This window comes from Sodiomyces alcalophilus (genome assembly GCF_042370955.1).
Source record: "Sodiomyces alcalophilus JCM 7366 unplaced genomic scaffold ACRALscaffold_8, whole genome shotgun sequence".
Classification (NCBI taxonomy): domain Eukaryota; kingdom Fungi; phylum Ascomycota; class Sordariomycetes; order Glomerellales; family Plectosphaerellaceae; genus Sodiomyces; species Sodiomyces alcalophilus.
The window spans coordinates 1,944,344-1,966,253 of record NW_027263539.1 but is presented as its reverse complement, the minus strand read 5'-3'; the positions used below and the strand labels follow the sequence as shown (position 1 = coordinate 1,966,253).

The window sequence follows — 21,910 nt, the reverse complement described above, 5'->3', positions numbered from 1 at the left end:
AAAGCCAGCATGTAAATGCAACGACGTGGATGGATGGATGGGTGGACGGTCATCGGATGGCAGATCTGTAAACCAGAGTGCAAAGACAAGATAAAATGGATAAATTGGTTAACAAACGAGGAGGTATCTTACTTATGCCCGCCTTCCCTGAAACCAAAAGATGATGAAAACTCCAGTTGCCCCCATCTATACGATTGCGAAATACCGTATGCTCGTCCGTCATAACCACTGGTTGTTGTCGAGGGTGCTCCGCGCGTGCGTAGCCTAGGTCTCTTGTTAGTTGTGATCCCGCCCGCTTCTCGGTTCTCACTCGTGGGACAGTTGGCTCTCCTCTTCTCTCATCTCTTCGCTTTGACTTTTTGTTTTTCCTTTCTTCTTCTTCTTCTTCTTCTTCTTCATCGCTTCTCGGTCTCAACCACGGCCGTTTCTGGCGTCGAATCTCCTGCGCTGTGACTGTCGTTACATGCTAGTCCGTCAGCTTGTCCCCTCTTCACGGCAGCACTCCTACCACTCCGCATGCCAAACAGGTCCTTGCAGGCGGACCGGACGACTGTCGAAATGGTGCGGCGTCCCTCGTAGACGGGCAGCACGATGACCAGGGCGCTGGTGACGAACAGCCAGATCATGCCGACGACGACCCAGCCTGTGAAGAACTTTTTGCTGAAGATGTAAGCAGACCCGTACATGGGGAGGGGCCACAGCACCAGGAGAACAATGGCGAGGAAGGCGCAGATCCAGCGAGACCATTTGGCCGCCCGGTCGAGCCGCGCGTGTCTTGCCGCCTCGGCTTCGGCAATCTGCTGCGGCGTAAGGTCGGGGATGACGGGCTCAATGTCCGAGTCGGAGCTGTCGTCCTCAATCTTCTTAATCTCCATCATCGACTTCCAGTCGTATCGTTGCGGCTTGAAAGGAGGCACGAAGGTCAGCAGCGGGATGAAGAGGACAGGCGAGAACAGAGCGATGATGTTGCCGATCATGGTCGGGAACTGACGGCCGGTGGAGTCGACGGACAGATCGCCATATCTATACCGCGAGATGAGGAGCCAGCCCAGGACGGCGCAGATGAGGCCCAGGATAGGCGAGAAAGTAGCGGCCGCCCACGACTGGCCAGCCCAGAGAAGGGTCATGGCCGCGGGGATAACGGCGCTCGAGATCATGATACCCATGAGGAGGTAAAGGTAGCCCATCGAGACGCCAGTATAGTGGAAGAGCACAGAGACGCCACCCATTGCGGCAGCAAACAGGCTCATACCAATATAGTTCACCCGCATCAGGTGCTTGTTCGTCGCCTTGGGATTAATGTAGGTCTTGTAAATATCGTAGGTGCAGATCGACGACACGGAAATAAGCTCGGACGAGTAGGTGCTCATGATGGCCATGAACTTGGATTGCTGTTAGCTGTGTTTTGCATCGACAGTCAAGGCTAGTGGCTGGCGACTTACAATGAGGACCAGAGTGGCGACGGCACCACCGCGGCCCAGGAGGGCAACGGCAGCATTAGGAAGGACCAGACCGGCCGTGACGTCGGCTTCGGCCAGGCGGTTAGGATACGTAGGCCAGACAGGGTACTTTTCCAGGACCAGGGCGGAAAGGCCCATGGTAGTGGCACAGAGCCAGGGAACAGCTAACCAAGCAACACCACTGTGACGTTTTAGCCAAGGGGGCGACCAAAGGACGAAAGGAAAGAAATCTTGTTCACTTACCCCATAACATAACCTGGGAGAGCCTCATCAGGCGCGGCAGCAATAGCCTTGTTGTAGTACCCGTTGTCCAGGAAAACAGTGCCGAAATTTCCAATGATGTTGATGACGAAGAATTCAACTGGAGCCAGTTAGTCAACACGGCTCGCCGCAATTACACAAACATGATCTTGGGGGGGAGGGGTCATGGGGATCATAAACATACTGCCTCCCTGCGAGCGAACCGTCAGGTAGCTCCCTCCAGCGTTTCCATCAAGCGGCCGTTCCTCAGCCAGCTCGGTCAGGAGCTCCCACATCCTAGCTGGCGACCCGATGATACTATTGGCAGTATACGCGCTGAAAGCGAAAACAAAGACGATCACGATGATAGCGAGGACGTTGAGGTAGTCGGTGATGAAAGTAGCCTTGATGCCGCCGAAGAGAGTATAGACCACGACGCCGATGGGGAAGAGGAAGATGGTGGCGGCGGCATTGGCACCGGTAAGGAGCTCGATAACGGCACCGCCTGCGGTGAGAAGCATAGTGGTGACGAGGATGTTGGTGAAGCAGCAGAAGGTCATATAGACCATGTGGGTGGCAGGGCCATAGCGGGCCCTGATGACTTCAAGGAAAGTATGGGCGTTCGGGGCGCGGCGCTTCAGCTCGATAGCAATGGCCGAAAACAGGGCGATCTGGACGACGGCGCCGGCCGAGTACCACAGGGGGCCGGACACGCCACTGATATGGTGTTAGAGGCGGAAAAAAAAAAAAAAAAAAAAAGATGTAAATCCGGGAGGACATGGTACATACTATCGGTACGCGATTGAAGAACTCTGGAGCAAGGTGGCAGCCCAAGTCCAGGTAGAGACGACGGACGCAGCGATAATACCGGATTTGAGCGTATGGCCGGCCGTTGTGAATTGGTCAGAGGTCTGTTTCTCCGAGTTGTAGCGCCTCAAGGACCAGGTAACCAGCATCATCACAAGACAGAAGATGAAGCCAACGGCCACGGTGAGGCCGTACCTATTCCCAAGGACACGAGGTCCGCTGTTAGCCCTCTCGAGTCTTTGGGATTGCAATGCGGCGCATGCCATCTCAAGACAGGACAAGAAGGGAGAGTAAAAGGCACAGCAGCATACATACCCTACTCCCGAGCTAATAATTGAGCCCGCGGTAATCTCATCCGCCATGTTTGCGAGCCTTTTGAGAAGATATTGGTTGAACGCGAGTTGCTGCAGTCCAAAGGACAAGGCGAGGCCTGATTTGTAACGACTTGATCGAGTTTACGCTAGCAGTGCCTGTACGCCGTGTGTAAATCCAAAGTAGCAACAGGATATGAAGAGGGCGGAGGATACGGAGAGGTTCGTATTACCACCAGAAGGGGAAGAAAGAAAGGTGTCACGGGGGCATATAAACCCTTTTTGCTTTTGCCTCTTTTCCCTGATTTTTTGTTCTTTTTTTTTTCCTTTTTTTTTTTTTCTCCTTTGCCCTCTTTGAACTAACCCGCCAAGAACCCAGTGATACCATAGCCGAGGCGGTTGTGGTTCCCTTCCTCGCGGGCCTCTCGCACCCGGCCGGTAGCCGGGCGTGGGAGGCGTGGGAGTCGGCCAGGGATGACCCTGGATACGGGATGGATCCACGGATTGGCGGTCGGAAGGTCCGTTTGAATCGGAGGCGCTGAGAGATATGAGTGGTGGTTTGGTTTGCCAAATCCAGGCCGCCGAGAAGAGAAATGGATCGGATATCTTGGCAGAGAGTGAACCCCTCCTGACAGTGGGCCAGATAGCGTCTAGAGACACATTCTGAAGTGGTCCTCGAGAGTGTACACTAGACTAGTAGACTACACCCCTACCAGGGTTTAATACGTTAGTTTGCGACTTTGCCCCACATCTCGACCGTTCATTGGATTACGCTGCCGATCGGTACTTTCCTATATAATTTTGTATGGAGAGGTATAAAGTATTATGTCGCCACGAGACTAACGTCAACAAAGATAATAATTAAAGCCATCACGATGTATTTGGTTCGTTATAAAGAACTGGATCGATCGTTAATATCCGGAGCTTTAGTGGATGGGCAAAGAGGAATTAAAAACAGCTATTGAAGCCTATTGAAGCAGCTTAGGAGGTAATCGACGGAGACTTCCCAGAAGTCTTAGTTCGTTAAATGCTATTAAGAGGAATAGAGATGCTATAGATTATTGACTATGGTGTTAAAGAAATGAAATCGGATTTCTGTGTACGTACTGGTACTTAAATTTATTAGATACTACTATATATAAGGAAGTACCTGTACCTATGTGGGTCTCCTGTTCATATTATCCAGTCATATAAGGGAAGTGGGACTTGTATACGAGCTAACCTATTAAACCCTGGTAGAGGTGTAGTACAACGTAGATCAGCGTATAACAGACGAGCCACTGGCAGAGCAGGACAGAGAGTGGATGGGTGCTAATGGAAGGGACAAGTGGGCCACAAGCTTGGCGTGGAGTCGAATTCCAGTGGGCAACTCTCATTCACCTAACCCTGGCTCTCGTTTTCCCAAATCATCTGAAAAGCCAGAAACGCTCGCATCTGGAAAACGCGCTTCGAGTGTGGGGAATGGGGTGATCGGTGCCTGACGCTTTTGCGCTAAAATCCACCCAGCCCCATGGTATCACGTGATTAGCTGTCGTATCAAAGTATAGTGACCGTACACGTGTATATCGAGGAGAAATGCTCAACGGGGAGCGTTGTACGGGATGCGGTATGGCTGTCACCAACTCACCATGGAGTTTTCTTATTTTTCCTCCCAATAATTACAAGAGAAAATGCCCGAAACCAAATGGGTAACCACGTCGGAGAATTGGAATGGCCACCCACGTCATTGCCAGGACATGGCCAATCATCTTCCCTCATTTTATAAACCGACCATCGTCATCATACATGAGCCAATCACTTTCGGGTATACGGTGTACCCCACGTGGATTACCCCCATATTCCGGACCTTTCTCCTTTCCCTCCCCTTCATCAGCTCACCAGTTGTCACACGAGTCGTATTATTCCCCACTATCGCCGGACTCTAACGTTCTTAATTTAAACGCCCTCTGAGCATCCCTTCGGCATTTGTTTCTTTCTAATCAGGCTAGGCCTGATCGGCTATACCGAGTCTCGCTTAGGATTTTAAGTCCGAAGCCCTAAGTCCAGCACAGAGTTCTGTCTTTCTAATGATAGGAGATACTTGATGTATTCGTAAGCATGCTGATAATGGTTTTGTTCAATATATTGGATAGCAGGTAGGTAGTACGAAGTGTTAGTCGTAGCGGTTTGGGTACAAGCGAATCCGGGTTGTAGTCGATTCAAACTCTGGTCTTTTTAAGGTGCGATGTACCGGGATATACCGGGATATACATACGAGGTACAACGTACAACGTAGCGAGACCAAGGGCCTACTGAGTAATACTGTGGGTCGGACATCAAATACCGGTACCGGACGGGGACGCTGAGGTACCAAGTATCGAGTTGGACGGACATGTCCAGTCTCAAGTCTCTTGCTATTGCAGCTGCTGATTGCAATTCAACCTGCTAATCTTCCAAGGTCAACCAAGAGTCTCTCAGTTCCGAATGGAATGCAGAGCAAGGCGGTTCGGCATATATAATACGTCGTCGTCTGTGTACTTCCCCGACACCAGCTCTGAACTCATCATAAAAAGCGTCGGAACCGAAAATCAGACCTGCCAAGACTGACGGGGTGAGACGGCATGCTCAGCTCCTCTGGCACTCCCAGCACTCCCACCAAGAGACTCCAATTTATTTCGCTTCTCGCGCCTAGCCTAGTCCACTGTTCTACCTTGGGCGTGGGTAGTCTGGGGTAACTAGTCGTACATAGAGACCAACCACTCAAACCCAGGCTAATGGAGGAGAAGGGTCCTATCATCTGCACATGCAGCGTAGTGCACAACATTATTACACATTGTCTTGGAGTCTTCTAGAACTAGGATGCCTACTGACAGAGTTTTCATCGGACTAGGTAATCAGCGCTTTCACTTCAACCTCAGTCGGCTCGTTCACTTTACGTAAGGTCACTACATAATAGAACTACCTACAGAGAAATGACAGCCCACGGCATGCCACTGTCTTGACCCCCAAACGACACACGATGTTCCAGATATTGCACGTGGTCAAAGAACCTCCTGTGTACCCAGCCGTCCGGTCCTTGACGTGCAGTGTTCATGCGTGAACTGTCCCATTATGCGGTGCAGAAGACTCTATATAGAAGAAGAAGACGCCGCCAACCCGCTTGTCCCTCGTAAGAATCACGAAAATCAACCCCGACGGTCCTGACACCTAGGTACGTTGTAGTGTACGCTCAGATTAGCCATCTAACACCACCGCTTTGGCCCCACCTCCTCTGCCGGCAGCTCAGCTATCGACAGCTCGGCCCTCGGCCGCTCGCATTCCACGTCGTCAATCTGTATCTCCGGCACACCGGGGTTCCTTCTCGGCTTCTCGACGCCGTCAATCTCGGAAATGATCTGGCCGTGGCCGAGGTGGGCGAGTCCGGCGGGATTGTGACTGACGGTGCGCATGTGGCCCGGGAAAGGGGGGCTGGGCTGCCCACTCAGCAGACCGTTCTCACTGTCCGTGTAGCCGGGGGAGTGGGGCATGTGGGCGTGGGCGTGGGCGTGGGCGGCGGGGGGCGGTGAGCTTGGTTGTATGGGGTGGTAGCCGTTGTAGGTCTTTGCGAATTCGACCGTCGTCGGGGTCGAGCGGTTGGAGTAGGGGATGGTTGCTGATGTAGAGCTTAGGTCCGAGTCTGAATACGTGTTAGTATGCGATCATTGGTGGAAAGGGAGTGACTGGAGAAGACTGGATAGAAGGAAGACATACTGCGAAGAGCAGAATGACTACCATGGCCGCCACGGCCCTGGCCATCCTCGGAATCCACGTGGGAGAAGCCCGACTCCGTATGAAGAGATTGATCGCTGTCCTTCCCCCTCCTCCTAGCCTTCCAGCAAAATTTCCACACAAGGATGGCGAGGATGACGACGGCTAAAGCGCCGCCGATGGCGATGCCGACAATAGCCCCGGTTGGAAGGCCGGGTGAGCCGGACGAACCTGACGCCTCGTCTGATGGGCTTGGAGATGCCGTTGGCGAGGCGGAGGTAGTCGGTGTTGGGCTCGTGGTAGCTTCGCCCGGCACAAAAGCTAACCTATTGTCCTCATCTTCGGAGAGGACTGCCTGGATGAGGTGGTCCCTGGGGCACCCGCCGCCGCAGGGGTTCGTCGCGCAGCAGCCGAGGAAAGTGGGGTCGTCGTCCCGGCAGGTCCACCAGACGCGATGTGAACGGGCGTCGTCGCATGACTGGGCCGGGATGTTGGCGTAGCGGTCGGGGTCGAACGAGGCGGGACGGAGGTCGCGAGTCGGGCAGTGGCCGTCGGCGGAATCGGTGCATGGGTCGGATGTGCAGCAGCCGATGAACTCGGTCGCCTTGCCGGGGCAGATGTAGAAGTCGCCGCCTTCGGGACAGGTTAGGCCTAGGGTCTGAGTCTGGTTGCCGGACATTGTTTCCCCTTTTACCCGTTTGCGCTTCGCTGGGCGGGATGTCGGACCCTGAAAGACGGGTGACTTTCGGCTGACTTTTCTATAGTTGGGTGCTGATGTGGGCAGGCATGTGAATGAGGAGCTTGTCTAATGATCGATCAAGATAAACAAGAAAGTCGAGCAAGACCGGCAGAGACAAGTCAGAGGAGTAAAATGGGGGAATGGAAGTAGGTGAATGGGAGTGAATTGGTCCTCGAGGAAGGCTAGTATATTAGGTGCTATGGGGAGATGGTGAACAAACAATTAGAAGAAAATAAAAATAAACAATGAAAAACCGGAATGAACATGCCCAGAGAGACAGGGAGAAGTATAAATCATTGCGTATCCCAACTGGACGACCAACACACCCTCGGGTGGCAGGAGATCAGCGTGGGTAGCACAATGGCCGGGCAAATGGCGGTGGCTTGGGCCATAAGAGCTGCATCGGATATTCTTGAACTGGAATCTGCAGTTCAAAACCGTAACCAATGTCAAGCTGTGCGATGGGGAAGACTAGAAATCATTCAAATCATGACCATGGTCCATGGTGTTCATTTCTCTCCTCGTTGCATTTGACGTCGAGTTGTTGAGAGAGATGGATTCGATGGTGACAGTAGCAAAACACACCACGTCCGAGCATAGCATCATTCTCTTTGATTTGACTAGGGTCATGCGCATATCCACAGGGAGGGGAGTAAAAGGGGATAAAAGGCTGTGGATGGTTCGAATAAAGGAACAAGAAAGCTGAGAGGGAGGGCAGCGGACGCGACATGTCTCGAGGCACGTGCCAAGGTCCAACAAAGACAGGCGAAAATACAAAAATAGCTTACTAAATTTAGACTCCCTAAACGCCCCAACCGCTGAGGCGCAGGTGGCTTGGGCTTGGCCTGTGGCACAAGAAACGAATTTGAATCTTGGCCGTTCCGTTCTTTCCGTTCCTCTTTCTCGTCTTCTTTTTGCTCTTACTCTTAGTCAGACCTAAGACGAGATCTTCGACCAACCTGAATTTCGCCATTACCGACATCAGCTTTTTCGTTTCTGGCATTCCCGTACATCCACGATCTCGCATCTACGCACCCGTTACGCAAATGGAGGGCAATACGAACGCGTCGCTAAATGGCGGCACAACAACCTAACGGTCGAACTCGGAGCCGCCGACGGAGGTAATCGTGGTCCCGACAGACGCGCGACAAGCTCGGCTGGACTGGCACCTCTCGGGAAGCGCCCTATGGATGCACGCGGTATATCTATGCCGTGTCTAGGCGGATCCCGAGACACATGGCCCAGTTCATGGCCTACCTGGGCCACTTCAGTAGACCGTCAACGCCAACGACGCAGCGGCGCCGTCGAGTGCAATGCCCAAGGGACTCTCCGGCGAGAAGTACGATGTTCGTTTAGATCTATTAACTCTGTGAAAACAGCCATGACAGGTGACGTAGACAGCAAACGCTTACATCCCACGCCGTCTTATCATACCCTCTCCGAGACGACAATCGCCGACCGAAGCAGCAGACTTTTCCTTGCCGTGACAAACGCCATATGAGTGCCCATTGCACCATACATGACCAAGGTGACTCCTCTTCTCTCTCGCCTCAGGACCAGCGACGTCGATTCATATCCTGGAAGACGTCCTGCCTCGACCGCTCACGTATCCCCCTTTCGTATTGTTCTATCTCTTCCAGAATGTCAGTCTCCGTCTGCCGCGACAGACGAGTTGGACGAACTGTGCCCTCGTTACGCAGACTCTCCGTTTGCTCCGTACTATACCGTCTCAGGTCTGGTGCGGGTAGAAGCCGGGCCGTTGTGCCAGTGCTGCTACTCCCATGGAGCCTAGTATCCCCGGGATTGTGGTGACCCCTCTGCGAAGGGAGGGTGGAGATTCCGGAGACTCCACGGGGCGGCAAGTCGTGGCCGACGTCGGGAATAGCAAGGCGATGATGGCGTTGCGGTGCCGCGAGGGACGCATGCGTCATACGCGGATGGGAAGCACGTCCAGAGCCGCTGTCGAGACGAACGGAACTCATGGAACTGCGCAGGGAGGACGGGACCTGGGTGGCATGAGGCTGGTAAGTCGATCTAGAGGAGATCTGGGAGGCGTCCGAATGCATCGAACCGTAGCGACCTCGCGGGGAAACCGGCTCGTAGCTCGTTCGAGAACTAGCGACGAAGAGTTCGTTGGGGGTGAACTCCCACTGGGCACTCTCCCGGTTGAACTCGCCCTGTCTATGCGCAGGGGGTGGATGCTGGATGGTGTTATTGTGATCGACGGGAGGCGCCATACCGATGCTCGACACACGAGGACGCTCCTGAACAGAGTCATCGTTTCGGCTGGAATCATCCAGACCTTGCGTGGCTGAAGGTCGATGAGAGGAGACGCTCCCTGCTGCCTGGGAGGAAGCGGATGCCTGGCGACCTTGCCTCTCACCGTCCCTAAGGATCCCCTTCTTATTGACGAGGTTGTCGAAAGAGTTGAATTTCTGCCGAGCAAAAGAAGGCAGCCGACTCCCACTTTCGCCATGGCCGTCCCGATTCCGATTCCCGGCCACGATCCCCTGCGACGACGAAGCGCTCACTTTGCGCGGCTGTTCCCCACGCGACATCTCGTACCCCGTGTACACCCCCTGCTGATTCTGGGCCCCTCGCGCACTGGGCCGATCGCGGCCACGGCAAGGAAACAAAGCCATAGCCAGCCCATCGATCCAGCGACCGATGGCATTCATCACGACGCCAATCTTGGTGGGCGTGTCCAGGGCTCGGAAGTCTCCATACCCGCTGAGGGACTCAATGTCCATCCTATATCCGTGGCGTCTGTTCCCGGGCATGGACGGGTACCGGGGACGAACGCACTCCCACCACTTGAGGAAGAAGAGCAGGATGGCGGTGACGACGATGGTGAGGGTGGTGCCGACGGCCACGGCGACAGGGATCCACGTGCCATCGCCGTCGCCATCCCGGAGGCCGAAGACGGCGAAGACGACGACGAAGATGAGGATGGCGAGCGCGAGCATGATGGTGAAGAGCGTTATGAGGGCTTCGAGGCGGGATCTCCGGGCCGTCGCGTTTGCGACGCCCAGATACCCGGGCTGCGAGGCCATTGTCTCCAATGGCCTTTGATGGAGGGAATGGTTTTTATCGAGGGGGTTGTATACGGGTCGATGGAGGTCAAGGGGAATGAAAGAAGAAAAAGATGTCAATGTGCGACAGGAGGATGGCCAGGAGCGCGAAACCAGGCACCAGTTTATATAGAAGAGAAAGATATTTAGGAAATTCGGGAAACAATGCCAGCGAGTGAAGGACGAGAAGAACACGTGATGTAAAATGGGCGAGAAGGCATATATTTCATGATCCCTTGATCCCTGGGAGATTTGCCCGGCGTCTACTGCATATAAGTATTTCTGTTTTTATCGTTTTATATATTTATTGTATTGTGTGTTCTTCTTTGACAAAGAAAAAAGAGTAAGAAAACGGGACGGCCGCTGCTAGATCTTCCGGCCTGTGCTGTAAACTCCTCCAGTCATGAGAATGCCCGCCGACGCCATGTTTTGGTCTTGTCACATTTATACTGAGCGCGTTGAGCGGCGACCACTGACCGACTGACCGACTGACGGCTTACCGAGACCCACTCACCGACTCACCGACGCCTCACCGAGTAGTACCCCGCAGTACATTCTTGCTAACAATTTTATAAGCACTCCCCGTCTAATCCTGATAAGAACACTGGTACCGACCTTCTTGCCCCGCCCCCGCAATCTCAACACCCAAAAATCTGACGGGAATCCCGCGACTCACTTTCACTCCCCCATCAAATCAAAGACCACCCCCCCTCTTGAAACAACCCACCACTGTCTGTCGCCTCTCAGCTGAGAGAGGCGGTTCGCGGCCGGCGACTTTGATCTTTTTCTTTCCATCCGCTTTCTTTGCCTTGGTGTCCCAAGACAAGATGGTGTACTACTTTACCTCCACCGCCGTCGATCCTCCCGCCAACATTTACGTCGGCAAGGACAAGTACGAGAGTGCGTCTTGTCTTTTCCTTACGCCGCTTTAGTAACTGGACCCTATTCATTGAAGGCTTGGCTGACATGCGACTGGAAAGATGAGGAGTTGATCAAGTACGGCTGGGAAGAAGATGTCTGGTTCGTCTCGTCCCTCGCCTCTGGCCTCTCCGGTTGCTTCGTCGGTCATTCTCGCTAACCTCTTCTCAAGGGTGAGTATATCGGAACCCCTACCTGATGTGGCCTTTGGCCAACAGAAACTCACACTCGCCGGGATGTCCAGTTCCACGTCGACAAGCTCTCCAGCGCACACATCTACCTCCGCCTCCCTGAAGGGGAAGCATGGGACTCCATCTCACCACCCCTCTTGGAGGACCTTGCCCAGCTGACCAAAGCCAACTCGATTGAGGGTTCTGTCTCCCTTCTATTGTGTTTCATCTTTTCCTCTGCTTCTAAGATGTCTCACTAATAGCATGCAGGCAACAAAAAGGATAACATCACCATCATCTACACGCCCTGGTCCAACCTCAAGAAGGACGGGAGTATGGAGGTTGGACAGGTCTCTTTTAAAGATCCACGAAAGGTTCGATCGCTTGACATTCGTCGCCGTCTCCACATATCGGCCAGACCACGGAGAGGTAGACTGACGAATACCCACAGGTCAAGCGCATACATGTAGCCCAGCGCGAAAACCCCATCGTCAACCGCCTCAACAAGACCAAAGTGGAGCGCAAGCCCGATCTCGAACAGGAACGCGAGGAGAGGCAGAAGGAGCTACGACGACGAGAACAGGCCGCTCTGCAAGCCCGGGTATGTGAATTCCTTCTCCCTCTCCCTCCCCTACCTCTACCTCTTCGTTTTGTAGTACAGAAAACTCACATGCATGTCCTCCCACCCGAACAGCGAAAGGAAGAAGCCCGCCTCGCCCAGGAACGCAAGGCGAAGAAGTGGCAAAAGGACCACGCCTACGACGAAATCTTCACCGAAGAGAACATGGAGGCTTCCAGCAATCAGAATCGCGGCTCGGACTGGGAAGACGACTTTATGTGATTTGTCACTGTCTCGCCCTGTGGCCTCCATGTGAAAGACAAAGGATGAAAAGGGTCGAGCTGAAATGTCATGTGGAAATACAGGAGACAATGGTCTAGCGAAATGAAAGCATTGAAGAGTCCGAACATAGCACGAACTTGGGTATCTAGGAATATCTTTACCGCTGCTCGTCGAATCATTCTGGGTATTGTCAAAAGATGTCTTATACCAGCCTTTTTCACACGCATACCACACCATACCTGCCAACAAAGAAAGCAATCATCAGCTACACGTCCCGACGCCGATCCCCAAAGATTCCATCCTCCGAGAAAGATCCGAACTCGTCCCTTGACCTCTGCCATGCGGCCCCGTGGCCGGAGGAACCGCCATCCCTCCCACCGACGACATGCCGCTCCAACCCGGCTCCCCTCCCGGCGGTTGGCTCCTACCCACATCCGCGGAGCAACGCATCCCCTCGCGAAGCAGACCACCCGCCCGACCGCCGTGCTGCCGAGTGCCAGCGCCAGCGCCGCCTCCCAGCTCCACAGCCTCGCGCATCCGAACCACCGCCTCCGCCGCCCCGGGGAGCCGCACCTCCACCGCGCCCAACGTCTCCGCGATATCCAGCAGCAGCACATCCATCGGACAAATATACGCCGTCTTCTTCACCGTACTGAAAGCCAGCACGTGGCCGCACACGCGACCATGACGGCGGTCCAGCACCCACGCGCCCGAATCGCCCGGCACACCCATGTGCGACGACCTGTTGTCGCTGGTATTGCGGTGGCTACCGACGCTGACGCTGCTCCGGACCTGGAACGTGTGGCTCGGCGAAACGCGGCCTTGCATCTTGATGCTCGCCAGCGCGGGCAGGATAGTCCCCGTCTGCGTCCCGCTCGTCCGCGCCACGCACTGGACTTCCATCCCCGGGAGGGCCGACGAGGGGACGATCGCGCTGGGGCGCAGGCCTGGTGCCTTGGCAGATTGCTGACGCTGCTGCTGTCGTTCCGTCGCAGTCGAGGAGTGGACGTCGGGATGAGAGATGGCGTTCTCCGACGGGAGACGCTCGTTTTGAAAGGAGAAGAGGGCCCAGTCAATCTCGTGCACGAGACCGTGCTGTTCCCGTCGGCGGATGCCGCTGGACGCGTACACTGTGCCCAGGCTGAACGAGTCGAGGTGGTCCTCATCTGCCGTCTCGGGCACGGGGTAAAAGTCTTCGTCTACGTCGTCCATGGCGGGTTGGGTGATGATGTAGCCGTCTCCACAGCCAGGTTCGATGCCGGGTATATCGCCGGGCTCGTTGTAGTCGTCGTCGTCGTCGTCGTCGTCTTCCTCCTCCTCCTCCTCGTAGTCTGATTCTTCGCTCGTGAAATCCAACTCCCCGACCCCTTCCGAGTCGGAATCCGAAAACTCGCAAGCGAAATCGTCCGATTCGCTCGTGTCGTGGCTGGACTCTCCATAGAAGCTCCGCAGGCCCGAGTCATCTGGCCTCGCCATGCTTCGCCGCATCGGTGGCTCAGGCGCCGGCGGGGGTTGCGGATGATGCACCGTCGCCGCATCCTGGTCGTCGAGCATATGATGCACCGTCATGCCATACGGCTGATTGTCTATCAAGATGAGACCGCCAAAGCTGACGGGCGGGAGATGGCGATCGCCAATCCACGCCCCGATGCTGGCGCCGTTGTTGGGCCTCGGCTGAAAACCAGGATTAGCCGGCTTGGGCTCCGACTCGTCCCCCTCCTCGACACCGGCGTCGGCTTTGGACCGCGCAGCGGCCACGGGGAGCTTTCGCGACCGGATGACCTGTCCCCGGCACACTTTCAGGCCGAACCCGGTATTTCCGTCAAAGAGCTCGCCCATCTTGCGGGTGAGGATGGTCTTGACCTTGCCGACCGATGTGCACACCACCAGCACGGTCGGCTTGGCTTTTTGCGGCGAGACGCCGATGGGTTGTAGGGAAATCTCGACGGATTCGGGGTGCTTGCGGTAGAAATGCCGTAATGCCTGGTTGATCTGGGGCATGATGATGGCGTTCCAATGTTCGACAGCTTCGGGGGGGAGAGGAACATGCGGGTAAAGTCGTAATTTCGATTGCGAGCTTTTGGCGGGAAGGGGCTCTTGTGCCGACGCTGGTGCAGGTGTCAATGTCGTTGTTTTCGTCGCTGCCATCGCCTCTTCCCGTTGTGCGACCTCGGCCTTTTCCGGGTCTTGCGGGATCGTCTTTGACCGTCGGGGAGGCGGCGGTGGCGGAGGAGCTTTCTTATCAGATGCTCGCGAAGCAAGCTTCACTTCGGCAGCGGCTGGGTCAGACTTCGACCGCGGCGGCGGTGCTCGAGATGACGGCTGGGGCGACGACGACACGGCGTCAATGGCATGATGGCTCGGGCGGTCGTCCAACCCGCTGACGCCATCCAATATGCAGCATGCTTCGAGGTAGCGAGTGGCGCGGACTTGCACGGTGGAAAGCAGCTCCTCCCCGGCCGACCGGCCGGCGAGCTCCTGGTCGACGGCGTCCCAGCAGACCTGCACGGCCTTCATGTACAGGGTGCCGCAGCGGATGGCGAGCTGCTCGAGGATCGACTCGGGGATGGAAGGCGAGGTGGGGTCCGGCACGAGGTTTTCGAGCTTGGTCCACAGGCCGATGGAGACGAGGAGCATGGCGAGCGAGTAGAGGTCGAGGATTCTCGTGTCGGTCTCGCTGCCGATGGGGCCCTCGGGTGTCGTTCGAGGGTCCAGCGGGTGCCTGTACAGAGGCAGGAAGGGGATCTGCTCCTGTCTGGGGGAAGCGTCCGGGAAGACGTCAAAGGAGGAGACCAAGGGGCGTCGAACATCGACTTCGGTCTTCGTAATGGTGGTTCCCTTGCCGCCCGGGGCTTCGGCATGGCAGAAAGAGACGTTGCAGTCGATCAGACTGCCGTGGGTGATGCCCCGGGTATGCAGGTCGAAGACGGTGTTGACGAGGTTGTAGGCGAGACGGAACTTGGCTTCCAGTCTCGGCTCAAAGTCGGGACGCATGAGCAGATCGCTCAGGGTCGAAAGGTTGCTGAGCTGGTTCTGGGTATGGTCCTCGAGAGAGACGGCGTTGACGCCGCGGGGAAACCGGTAGACGAGGCCGAGGCGGGCGTGTTCCACATCTTCAAAGTAGCCCAGGAGGCGGGGCAGTCCCGTCCACGCGCCCGGCGACCGCTGGGATTCCTGCTGCAGGCCGGCCGAGAGCTTCTCGAAGCGGGACATGGACGGCATGATGCCGGTGGTGGCGTAGATGGAGTCGAAGGGGGCGTATTCGAGGAGAAGAGGCGCCCAGGGCTGGGGCCCCGTGCTGCGGCATAGGCCGGACCACGCTCGCTTGTTCATGTAGACGACTTGTCGGCGCGGGACGGACGTGGTAGATCCGCCTTGCATGGCCGGAAGGCTGGTCAGGGTGGACGGGTCAATCTGTTGCGGGGTTTGCATGCGGCTCGGCTCAAAAGGGCGGAGCTCGTCGGCGGAAGAGGAGGTGGGAGTCGACTTGTGCAGGCGAGGACGGGCGGCCTGCGACGACAAGGCGGCGGAGGAGCGGGTTCTGGACAGGTCGTAAAGGGTGTCGATGGACGTGGTGAGATCTCGAATCAAGTCTTCGAATCGGCCTTTGTCCCATGCAACGAGGGGGGTCTTGCGATCGCCCGATGGCGGCTTCTCGACACCTTTCCCGGAGCCTAGGAGCCCCCGAGAACTCTGCCATAGTGGTTCCGCCTCGGCGAGGATGTCTTTGATGGTGGAGAGGATGCTGCCCACGACCTCGCTGAGCCCTGCGCGGGAAAGCGACTCGTCAATCTCGGCTACGTGGCTGGGATCCGACCATTCCACGCCCCAGCTGACGAAGCGGTCCTTTTGAATGCGCAATTTCCTGTGCAGTGCCTTGATATCCGGGTCTTCGGTGTTTTGCACCGTCTGGGTGACAAAGTCGGAAGATTTTTTCGTGTCATCGTATAGGCGACTCAGGCGGCTTTGAAAGTTGGGCTGGAAACCCCCAGTCGGTACCACGGTGTCCATTTTCTAGGGAATGAGCAGGAGAGTAGTCGAAGATGCAAATAGATTGTAGAATTAAGGCGCGAAGCCACGCATTGACCTTGTTGATCGACTGTAAAGATGGAGGTGATCAGGTCAGAATAGAGGGCATGACATGACGTATAGGCTTTTGTCGATAGTTTACTGGAATAAGCACTGAAGGAGATTAGAATCGGTAGATATTGAAACGATATGAATCGACTTTGACGTCCAACGGTGAGATATGTTTTGATGGAGGAGTTGATGAGTTCGTGGTGAGATGGACGAAGACGAGGGTAGACGACGAAATGATTTCCAGACGATCGACAAGAGCGAGGATATCCAACTGAAGCAACAGAGTTTCGAGTTTCGTGACTTATTCAATACAAAGTAAAGCGTGAAATGTCGCCTGCGATGATGGGGGAGCAGGGATAGTGCATGGCAGTTATCATGATGAGGAAGAAGCTGGCACTGGGAGCTCGAGGTTTGGATTGACTGTTGCCTGAAGTCGAAGCGGGTCGAAGCGGGTCCCAGCGGGTAGAGGCGGGGTGGCATTTCATTGGTCGGAATTCTGGCAGCCTGCACGTGTGGGTACCTTCATTGCCTCTAACTCGATTAGGAATAAATCGTTTGTTCAACCACATGCCTGGGTCTCCCTTCGATGTCTCTTCCTACGATCTATACTTTTGCGGTGCTTATGCAACACAACGCCCCTCGAAACACCAGTTGTATTATTCTGCTGCCTGGCAATTTCTCGAAGAAGATAGCAGTGACACGAAGGCTAGACACGAGTATTTCCATCTGAGCCAACCATCATATGTCTGCCTAGAAAGTCGACTCATAAATAGACGGCGTCGTAATCAGGAGTTGAAGCCTTTGCCATATCCACCCTTAGGCCGCAGGCCATGGGATCCAAGTACGACTAGACTCATGGTTCGTAAATCCATCACAGAATCGGTTCATGTTTCTCAATGCCGGTGCCTAACCTTGGTACTCCGTCTCATACATCCGAGTAAACGACTTGGCCAGACATATTGCAAAGTGGCAACCAATACGAAATAACAGTACTGTATGGCATCTCTCATAACGCTACTCTCACATATCGCTGAATCCCAAGATACGACAGAGCAAAAGTAAAGAAAAGACAAAGGAAGAAACAGATTCGAACAAGAGAAACGCCAGCTGCCTGCGCCATGACTTCCTCTCCATCCGCTCGACTTTTATCCCCTCGCTGTCTGTGTTTTCCCATCACCGCTAGCCCCTACCAACCTCCTATACACTATTAAACCAAAAGCACCCTGCCGTTTGTCATGGGCACTCCCGACTTTGTGGCATCGGGTATACCAGTGCGAGCAACAAAAATCCATAACTGGAAATGACAGGATGCGGGTGGGTATCTAGTAGTCGAAGGAGCGTAATTTCTTTCTTGTCTTCCCTGTGGTGTTCTGGACAATGTATTCTCTCCACCTCGTGCAATATGAGTTTGACGCGTCGGTGGCAACAATAAAAGCGTCGGCTCGTTTTCGCGCAATCGTGTTCGTGTTAGGGTCTCGATTATTCTCGCCCGGGTATTATTCGTCGTCTAAAGCTCGTCGTGCGCCGGTTGCAGGCCTTCTCGCACAACCTCCGCCGCCGCGGCCGCCGCGCTATTGAGCTTTTCCCGCGCCGCGCTGACCGAATCCCCCGCCGCCGCTGCGCCTGTTGCGTACGCGGCCTGCAGCCGAGACAGGATGCTTTCCGACGAGGTGGGCTCTTTGCCCACCACGAGCTCCTGCACGAGGTCGTGGATCTTCTCGTACTGCCTTGCTGCCTGCTCCGACGCCTGCGCCGCAAGCTTCTCCATGTCGTGATATGGCCCGTCGTACCAGGCTGTGAGCGTGGGCGTGGGCGTGGGGACACCATACACCTGCGCGCTGATTCGGCTGATCACGTCGTCCCACGTGTCGGTTATGCCCCGTTCTACCGCCTCGGCAGCGTCCAGGATTTCCTGGGCCGCCGCTTGGACCGTGTCGCCCACGATCGACGCCGCTGCGTCGAAGCCGTCGCCCACCGCCGAGGCAATAGAGAGTGCCTCTTGATGGGCGCCCGATGCAACTGCGCCGGCGTCCTGGGTGACCACCGCCGCCACAGAAGACGCAGTCCCAGCAGCGTCGGTGGGTGTCGGGGTGCCTCGTAGGGAGCTGAGGGCCGAGGACGCCGCGGTGAGAAATTCCGAGTACCTGGCGTGAGCCACCCCGAGGCCGGCATAGTAGTTCAACTTGGCTTGTTCCAAGAGCCTTGCGTTGGTCGGCGTCGGTGTCGGTGTGGCGGTAGCAAGGCCTAGCTTGATTTTGGCCGCCTCAAACTGCTCCTCCGCCCAACGCCGGCCCTCTTCAAGCCGCTGCGCCGCGAGGGCTTCGACCCTGGCCCAATCCACATGGGAAGGGCTGGCCGTCGGCGTGGGCGTGCCGTACACCTTCCTTGATGCGGCCTCATAAGCATCATGTAGTCGGGAGTTGGCCGCCTCAATCGCGCCCGCATATGCCGCTGAGACCGACGCGAACACCTCGTGTTGTGTGGGATCGGGCTCGGGAGTGCCGTAGATTTGGACCGAGAGAGCAGACATGGCTTCAGCGTACTTCTCCGACGCATGGGCCATCGCGCTCGAGTACGCCTCTTGTGCTTTCTGCGACAGCCCGTGGAAGGACGTCTCGTCGTCAACGTCTTCGTCCAGGATTGGGCCTTCTCGCTTGGGAACCGACTGCGCCATGGCGCCGAGGAACACGGGCTTAACGGAACCCGTCTCGGCCGAGACCAGCTCATCTTCGACCGATTCGGAAACGACTTCCTCACTGAGTTGTTCCTCGAGCTGGTTGTCTACTTGATCTGCGGGACTCTCTTCGGGCTCTTGGGTCTGGCCTTCGGTATCGGATGACCCTGGGCCATCATCACCACCAGGTGGTTCAGTGTCGTTGTCGGCGACGGCGAATAAGTGGTCGTCGCCAGGGAGAGGGGTGGATGCAAGATGGGGCGAAGAGACGGTGTCTTCCGGTTTGTCGGATCCTGAGCTTTCCAGGATGACACTCGAAGCTTGGCTAGCGGCGCTGGCGCTGCTCACGGATTCATGCGCCTCGGACTCATCGCCATTGGCATTACTGGAGAGGCCATCGGCCGGCGAGTTATCCTCCATAACACTCGCCGCTGATTCGAGGGGGTCCTCCTCGAGGGGATCGGACACTCCCTGGTCCGGGAGGTCTGTAGCTGGCGACTCGTTTTCCATGACACTTGCGGCCTCCTCCAGAGGATCGTCTTCCGGACGCGACGAGCCAGTTAGTTCGTCACGTTCCGCCTCGGCTTCCCGTCCGCTCTGCTCGTCCGTCTCTTTCCGGCGCTGTGCCTCGGCGGCTTGGGATGCGGCGGCTGCGGCCTCTTGTTCAGCTAGGCGCGAGGCTTCTGCGGCCGCCTCGGCTGCTCGAGACGCCTCAGCGGCCGCCTCAGCCTTTGCGCGTTGGGCCTCCTCGGCCGCTCGGCGCATCGTCTCGCCATCGAAATCGTCCGTGGCGTCTCCGGCGGCGAGCTTCCACAGGGCGACCTGCTTCAGCCTGGCCAGTTCCTGGGCGGCCGCCTGGGCAACGGCCATGCCGGCATCTTCCGCCTCGGCCGAGGCCTCGCGGGCGGCGTCGAGACCGGGGTGGGTGACAATGAGCTGCTTAAGGTCCAGAGTCCACTCGTCGAACCGATCGCGGAGCTCGTGGAACTTGGCCCAGTCCTTGTACGTGATACCGTCCATCCAGGCCCACTTCATGCCGATGCGCTGGAGGGCCAGGTCGCGAATGCTCTCCAGGATCTTGAAATGATTCTCGGCGGCCTGGGTGATGGCCGACTCCATATCTTGCTCGAAGCTGTACTTCCAATCGCGAATGGCTTGGGCGTCCTTCTTGATGGACATGCCGGCGGCTCGAACGGCGGAGACCAGCTCTTGCTCGGCATTCTCGTCCGTCTCAACCTTTGACTTTTCGACGATGCGGACAATCTCCTTGCGCAGGCCCTCGACCTCGGCCTCGGCCGTTTCCTGCAAGACGGTAACCAGGGCCTTCCCCGTCCCGTTGACGTTTTGTTCAATCATGCCACGGACAATCTCCCAGACTCGCTCTTCGATTTCGTCGGCGCCCTCTTCAGCCGCCTTGGCGAATTTCGTCTGCCAGTTCTCCAAGTCCTCCGCCACCGTCTCCTGAGCCGTCATTTGAACTTTAGGCTCGTCCTCTCCAGCGGCCGGGGCAGCCACCACTTGCTCGGTTTCATCATGGATAGCCGCCTCCTCCGCATTGGGGATGTGGGTACTTTCGACTACCACCGACGACCGAGCTTCGCTGCTGATAGTGTCGTCGCTGCTGGTAACCGAGGCTGTGGATACAGGGGGGGACGGCTTGGCAAAGGAGGAGGTCTGGGACGACATGCTGAGCGATACTGTCAGATAACGGGGAAAACGATCACACGTAAGGAAATGGACAAGAGGCGGACCCACCTTTCGGAGACGTTCTCAACGGGCGCTCGCGACTTGCGACTGTAACGACCCAGGCGTTTACCAATACGAGCAAGTTGCGGCTCGACGTTCTCTACGTAGAGGATTCGGAGACGAGGCCACACGGCGGCGTCGAGAAAAGCGTACGTCTTGTTCCAGGCGCGAGACACGGCGGGGACGACCTTTTCGCTGGTGAACTGCGAGGCAACCGCATAGCCATGGGAGGCGACGGCATAACCGTGCGAGGCGTACGGCTGGATATGTCGGTACGAAGGCTGAATTACGTCGTGGTAGGTTTGCAGGGCGCTGTTGCGGGCCATGTCCAAATAGGGCGTCACGGCAGTCTGGATCTGAGCCACGCGAGGGGCAACATGCTCGTCATACTGCTGCTTGATGGCGTCCTGATAGACGGCAAGTCTCGGCTGAGCAATGCGGTCCCATTGGGCCTGGGTATAGGCTTTGGACTGATTGAGCGCCGGGCCACCATATTTGGTTACATATGCCTTGGCAGGTACAAAGACTTGTTGGTTTGCAGTATCATAGTATGGTTTGGCCAGGTCGACGTATGGGGCGGCGTAGGTGTCGTAGTATGGCTGCACGTGGGGCGAAACGATCTGCTTTGCATGGAAGTAGGGCTTGCATATTTTGGGGGACGATTCGTCGCAGTCGTCGAGGGTAGGCGGGCAGCGGAAGAGTAGAGTGATGATGGCATACCAGGTAAAGAGTCTGTGAAAGGAATATCGGCGTTAGCAAAGTGCTGCAGACGATAGGGGCGCGTGACAGTACCTGGCAACTGTGTTGAAGAGGCGACCCAAGATGGTGGGGTTCTTGGATTTACTGGTCTGCCTCGGAAGACCAGCCGCGGGACTCTCAACACCGTTCATTTTGGAGCTGCCCTTGGAGTAGCCATTGGAGTAACTGGCAGTGGCCTCCATGATGGAGGAAGCAGCAGAGGAGCGACCCTAACGAGGAGTACCAGAGCCTTCTCTCAAGGGTGAAGTGCCAACTTTGCTGTGACAGGGTGGTTGTTCTTTTCGTCTCCTAGAGCTGAAGGCACAAGTTTCCAGACTGGGAATAGACTGAAGAATGGCGGGGGAATTCCTCAATCACGTCGCACAAGT

General features: G+C 56.2%; 6 protein-coding genes across 6 annotated transcripts; 1 reads left to right on the top strand and 5 right to left on the bottom strand.

Annotated features, from left to right (window-relative positions):
- Positions 1-379: 379 nt before the first annotated feature.
- Positions 380-2,980, bottom strand: ACRALDRAFT_1052714 (uncharacterized protein). The gene is made up of 6 exons (XM_071015749.1): positions 2,823-2,980; positions 2,490-2,702; positions 1,906-2,417; positions 1,704-1,821; positions 1,443-1,641; positions 380-1,382 (listed from the first exon to the last, which is right to left on the bottom strand). The coding sequence occupies exons 1-6, from the start codon at positions 2,867-2,869 to the stop codon at positions 396-398; spliced, it is 2,076 nt and encodes a 691-aa protein (XP_070871985.1). The 5' UTR covers positions 2,870-2,980; the 3' UTR covers positions 380-395.
- A 2,723-nt stretch (positions 2,981-5,703) lies between these two features.
- ACRALDRAFT_2055351 (uncharacterized protein) lies at positions 5,704-7,272 on the bottom strand. Its single transcript, XM_071021739.1, has 2 exons — positions 6,548-7,272; positions 5,704-6,473 (listed from the first exon to the last, which is right to left on the bottom strand). Exons 1-2 carry the CDS (start codon positions 7,221-7,223, stop codon positions 6,040-6,042), a joined length of 1,110 nt encoding a protein of 369 aa, XP_070871984.1. The 5' UTR covers positions 7,224-7,272; the 3' UTR covers positions 5,704-6,039.
- Positions 7,273-8,833: 1,561 nt separating this feature from the next.
- Positions 8,834-10,524, bottom strand: ACRALDRAFT_1083482 (uncharacterized protein; the record flags this gene model as incomplete). The annotated part of the gene is made up of 1 exon (XM_071019458.1): positions 8,834-10,524. Exon 1 carries the CDS (start codon positions 10,334-10,336, stop codon positions 8,834-8,836), a length of 1,503 nt encoding a protein of 500 aa, XP_070871983.1. The 5' UTR covers positions 10,337-10,524.
- A 657-nt stretch (positions 10,525-11,181) lies between these two features.
- Positions 11,182-12,283, top strand: ACRALDRAFT_1036370 (uncharacterized protein; the record flags this gene model as incomplete). The annotated part of the gene is made up of 6 exons (XM_071015020.1): positions 11,182-11,254; positions 11,335-11,378; positions 11,517-11,643; positions 11,713-11,816; positions 11,894-12,043; positions 12,137-12,283. The coding sequence occupies 6 exons, from the start codon at positions 11,182-11,184 to the stop codon at positions 12,281-12,283; spliced, it is 645 nt and encodes a 214-aa protein (XP_070871982.1).
- A 261-nt stretch (positions 12,284-12,544) lies between these two features.
- On the bottom strand, positions 12,545-16,294 carry ACRALDRAFT_2111939 (uncharacterized protein; the record flags this gene model as incomplete). Its single annotated transcript, XM_071023551.1, has 2 exons — positions 12,545-14,360; positions 14,490-16,294. 2 exons carry the CDS (start codon positions 16,292-16,294, stop codon positions 12,545-12,547), a joined length of 3,621 nt encoding a protein of 1,206 aa, XP_070871981.1.
- Positions 16,295-17,870: 1,576 nt separating this feature from the next.
- Positions 17,871-21,724, bottom strand: ACRALDRAFT_2044648 (uncharacterized protein; the record flags this gene model as incomplete). Its single annotated transcript, XM_071021453.1, has 3 exons — positions 17,871-20,724; positions 20,793-21,515; positions 21,576-21,724. The coding sequence occupies 3 exons, from the start codon at positions 21,722-21,724 to the stop codon at positions 17,871-17,873; spliced, it is 3,726 nt and encodes a 1,241-aa protein (XP_070871980.1).
- Positions 21,725-21,910: the final 186 nt, after the last annotated feature.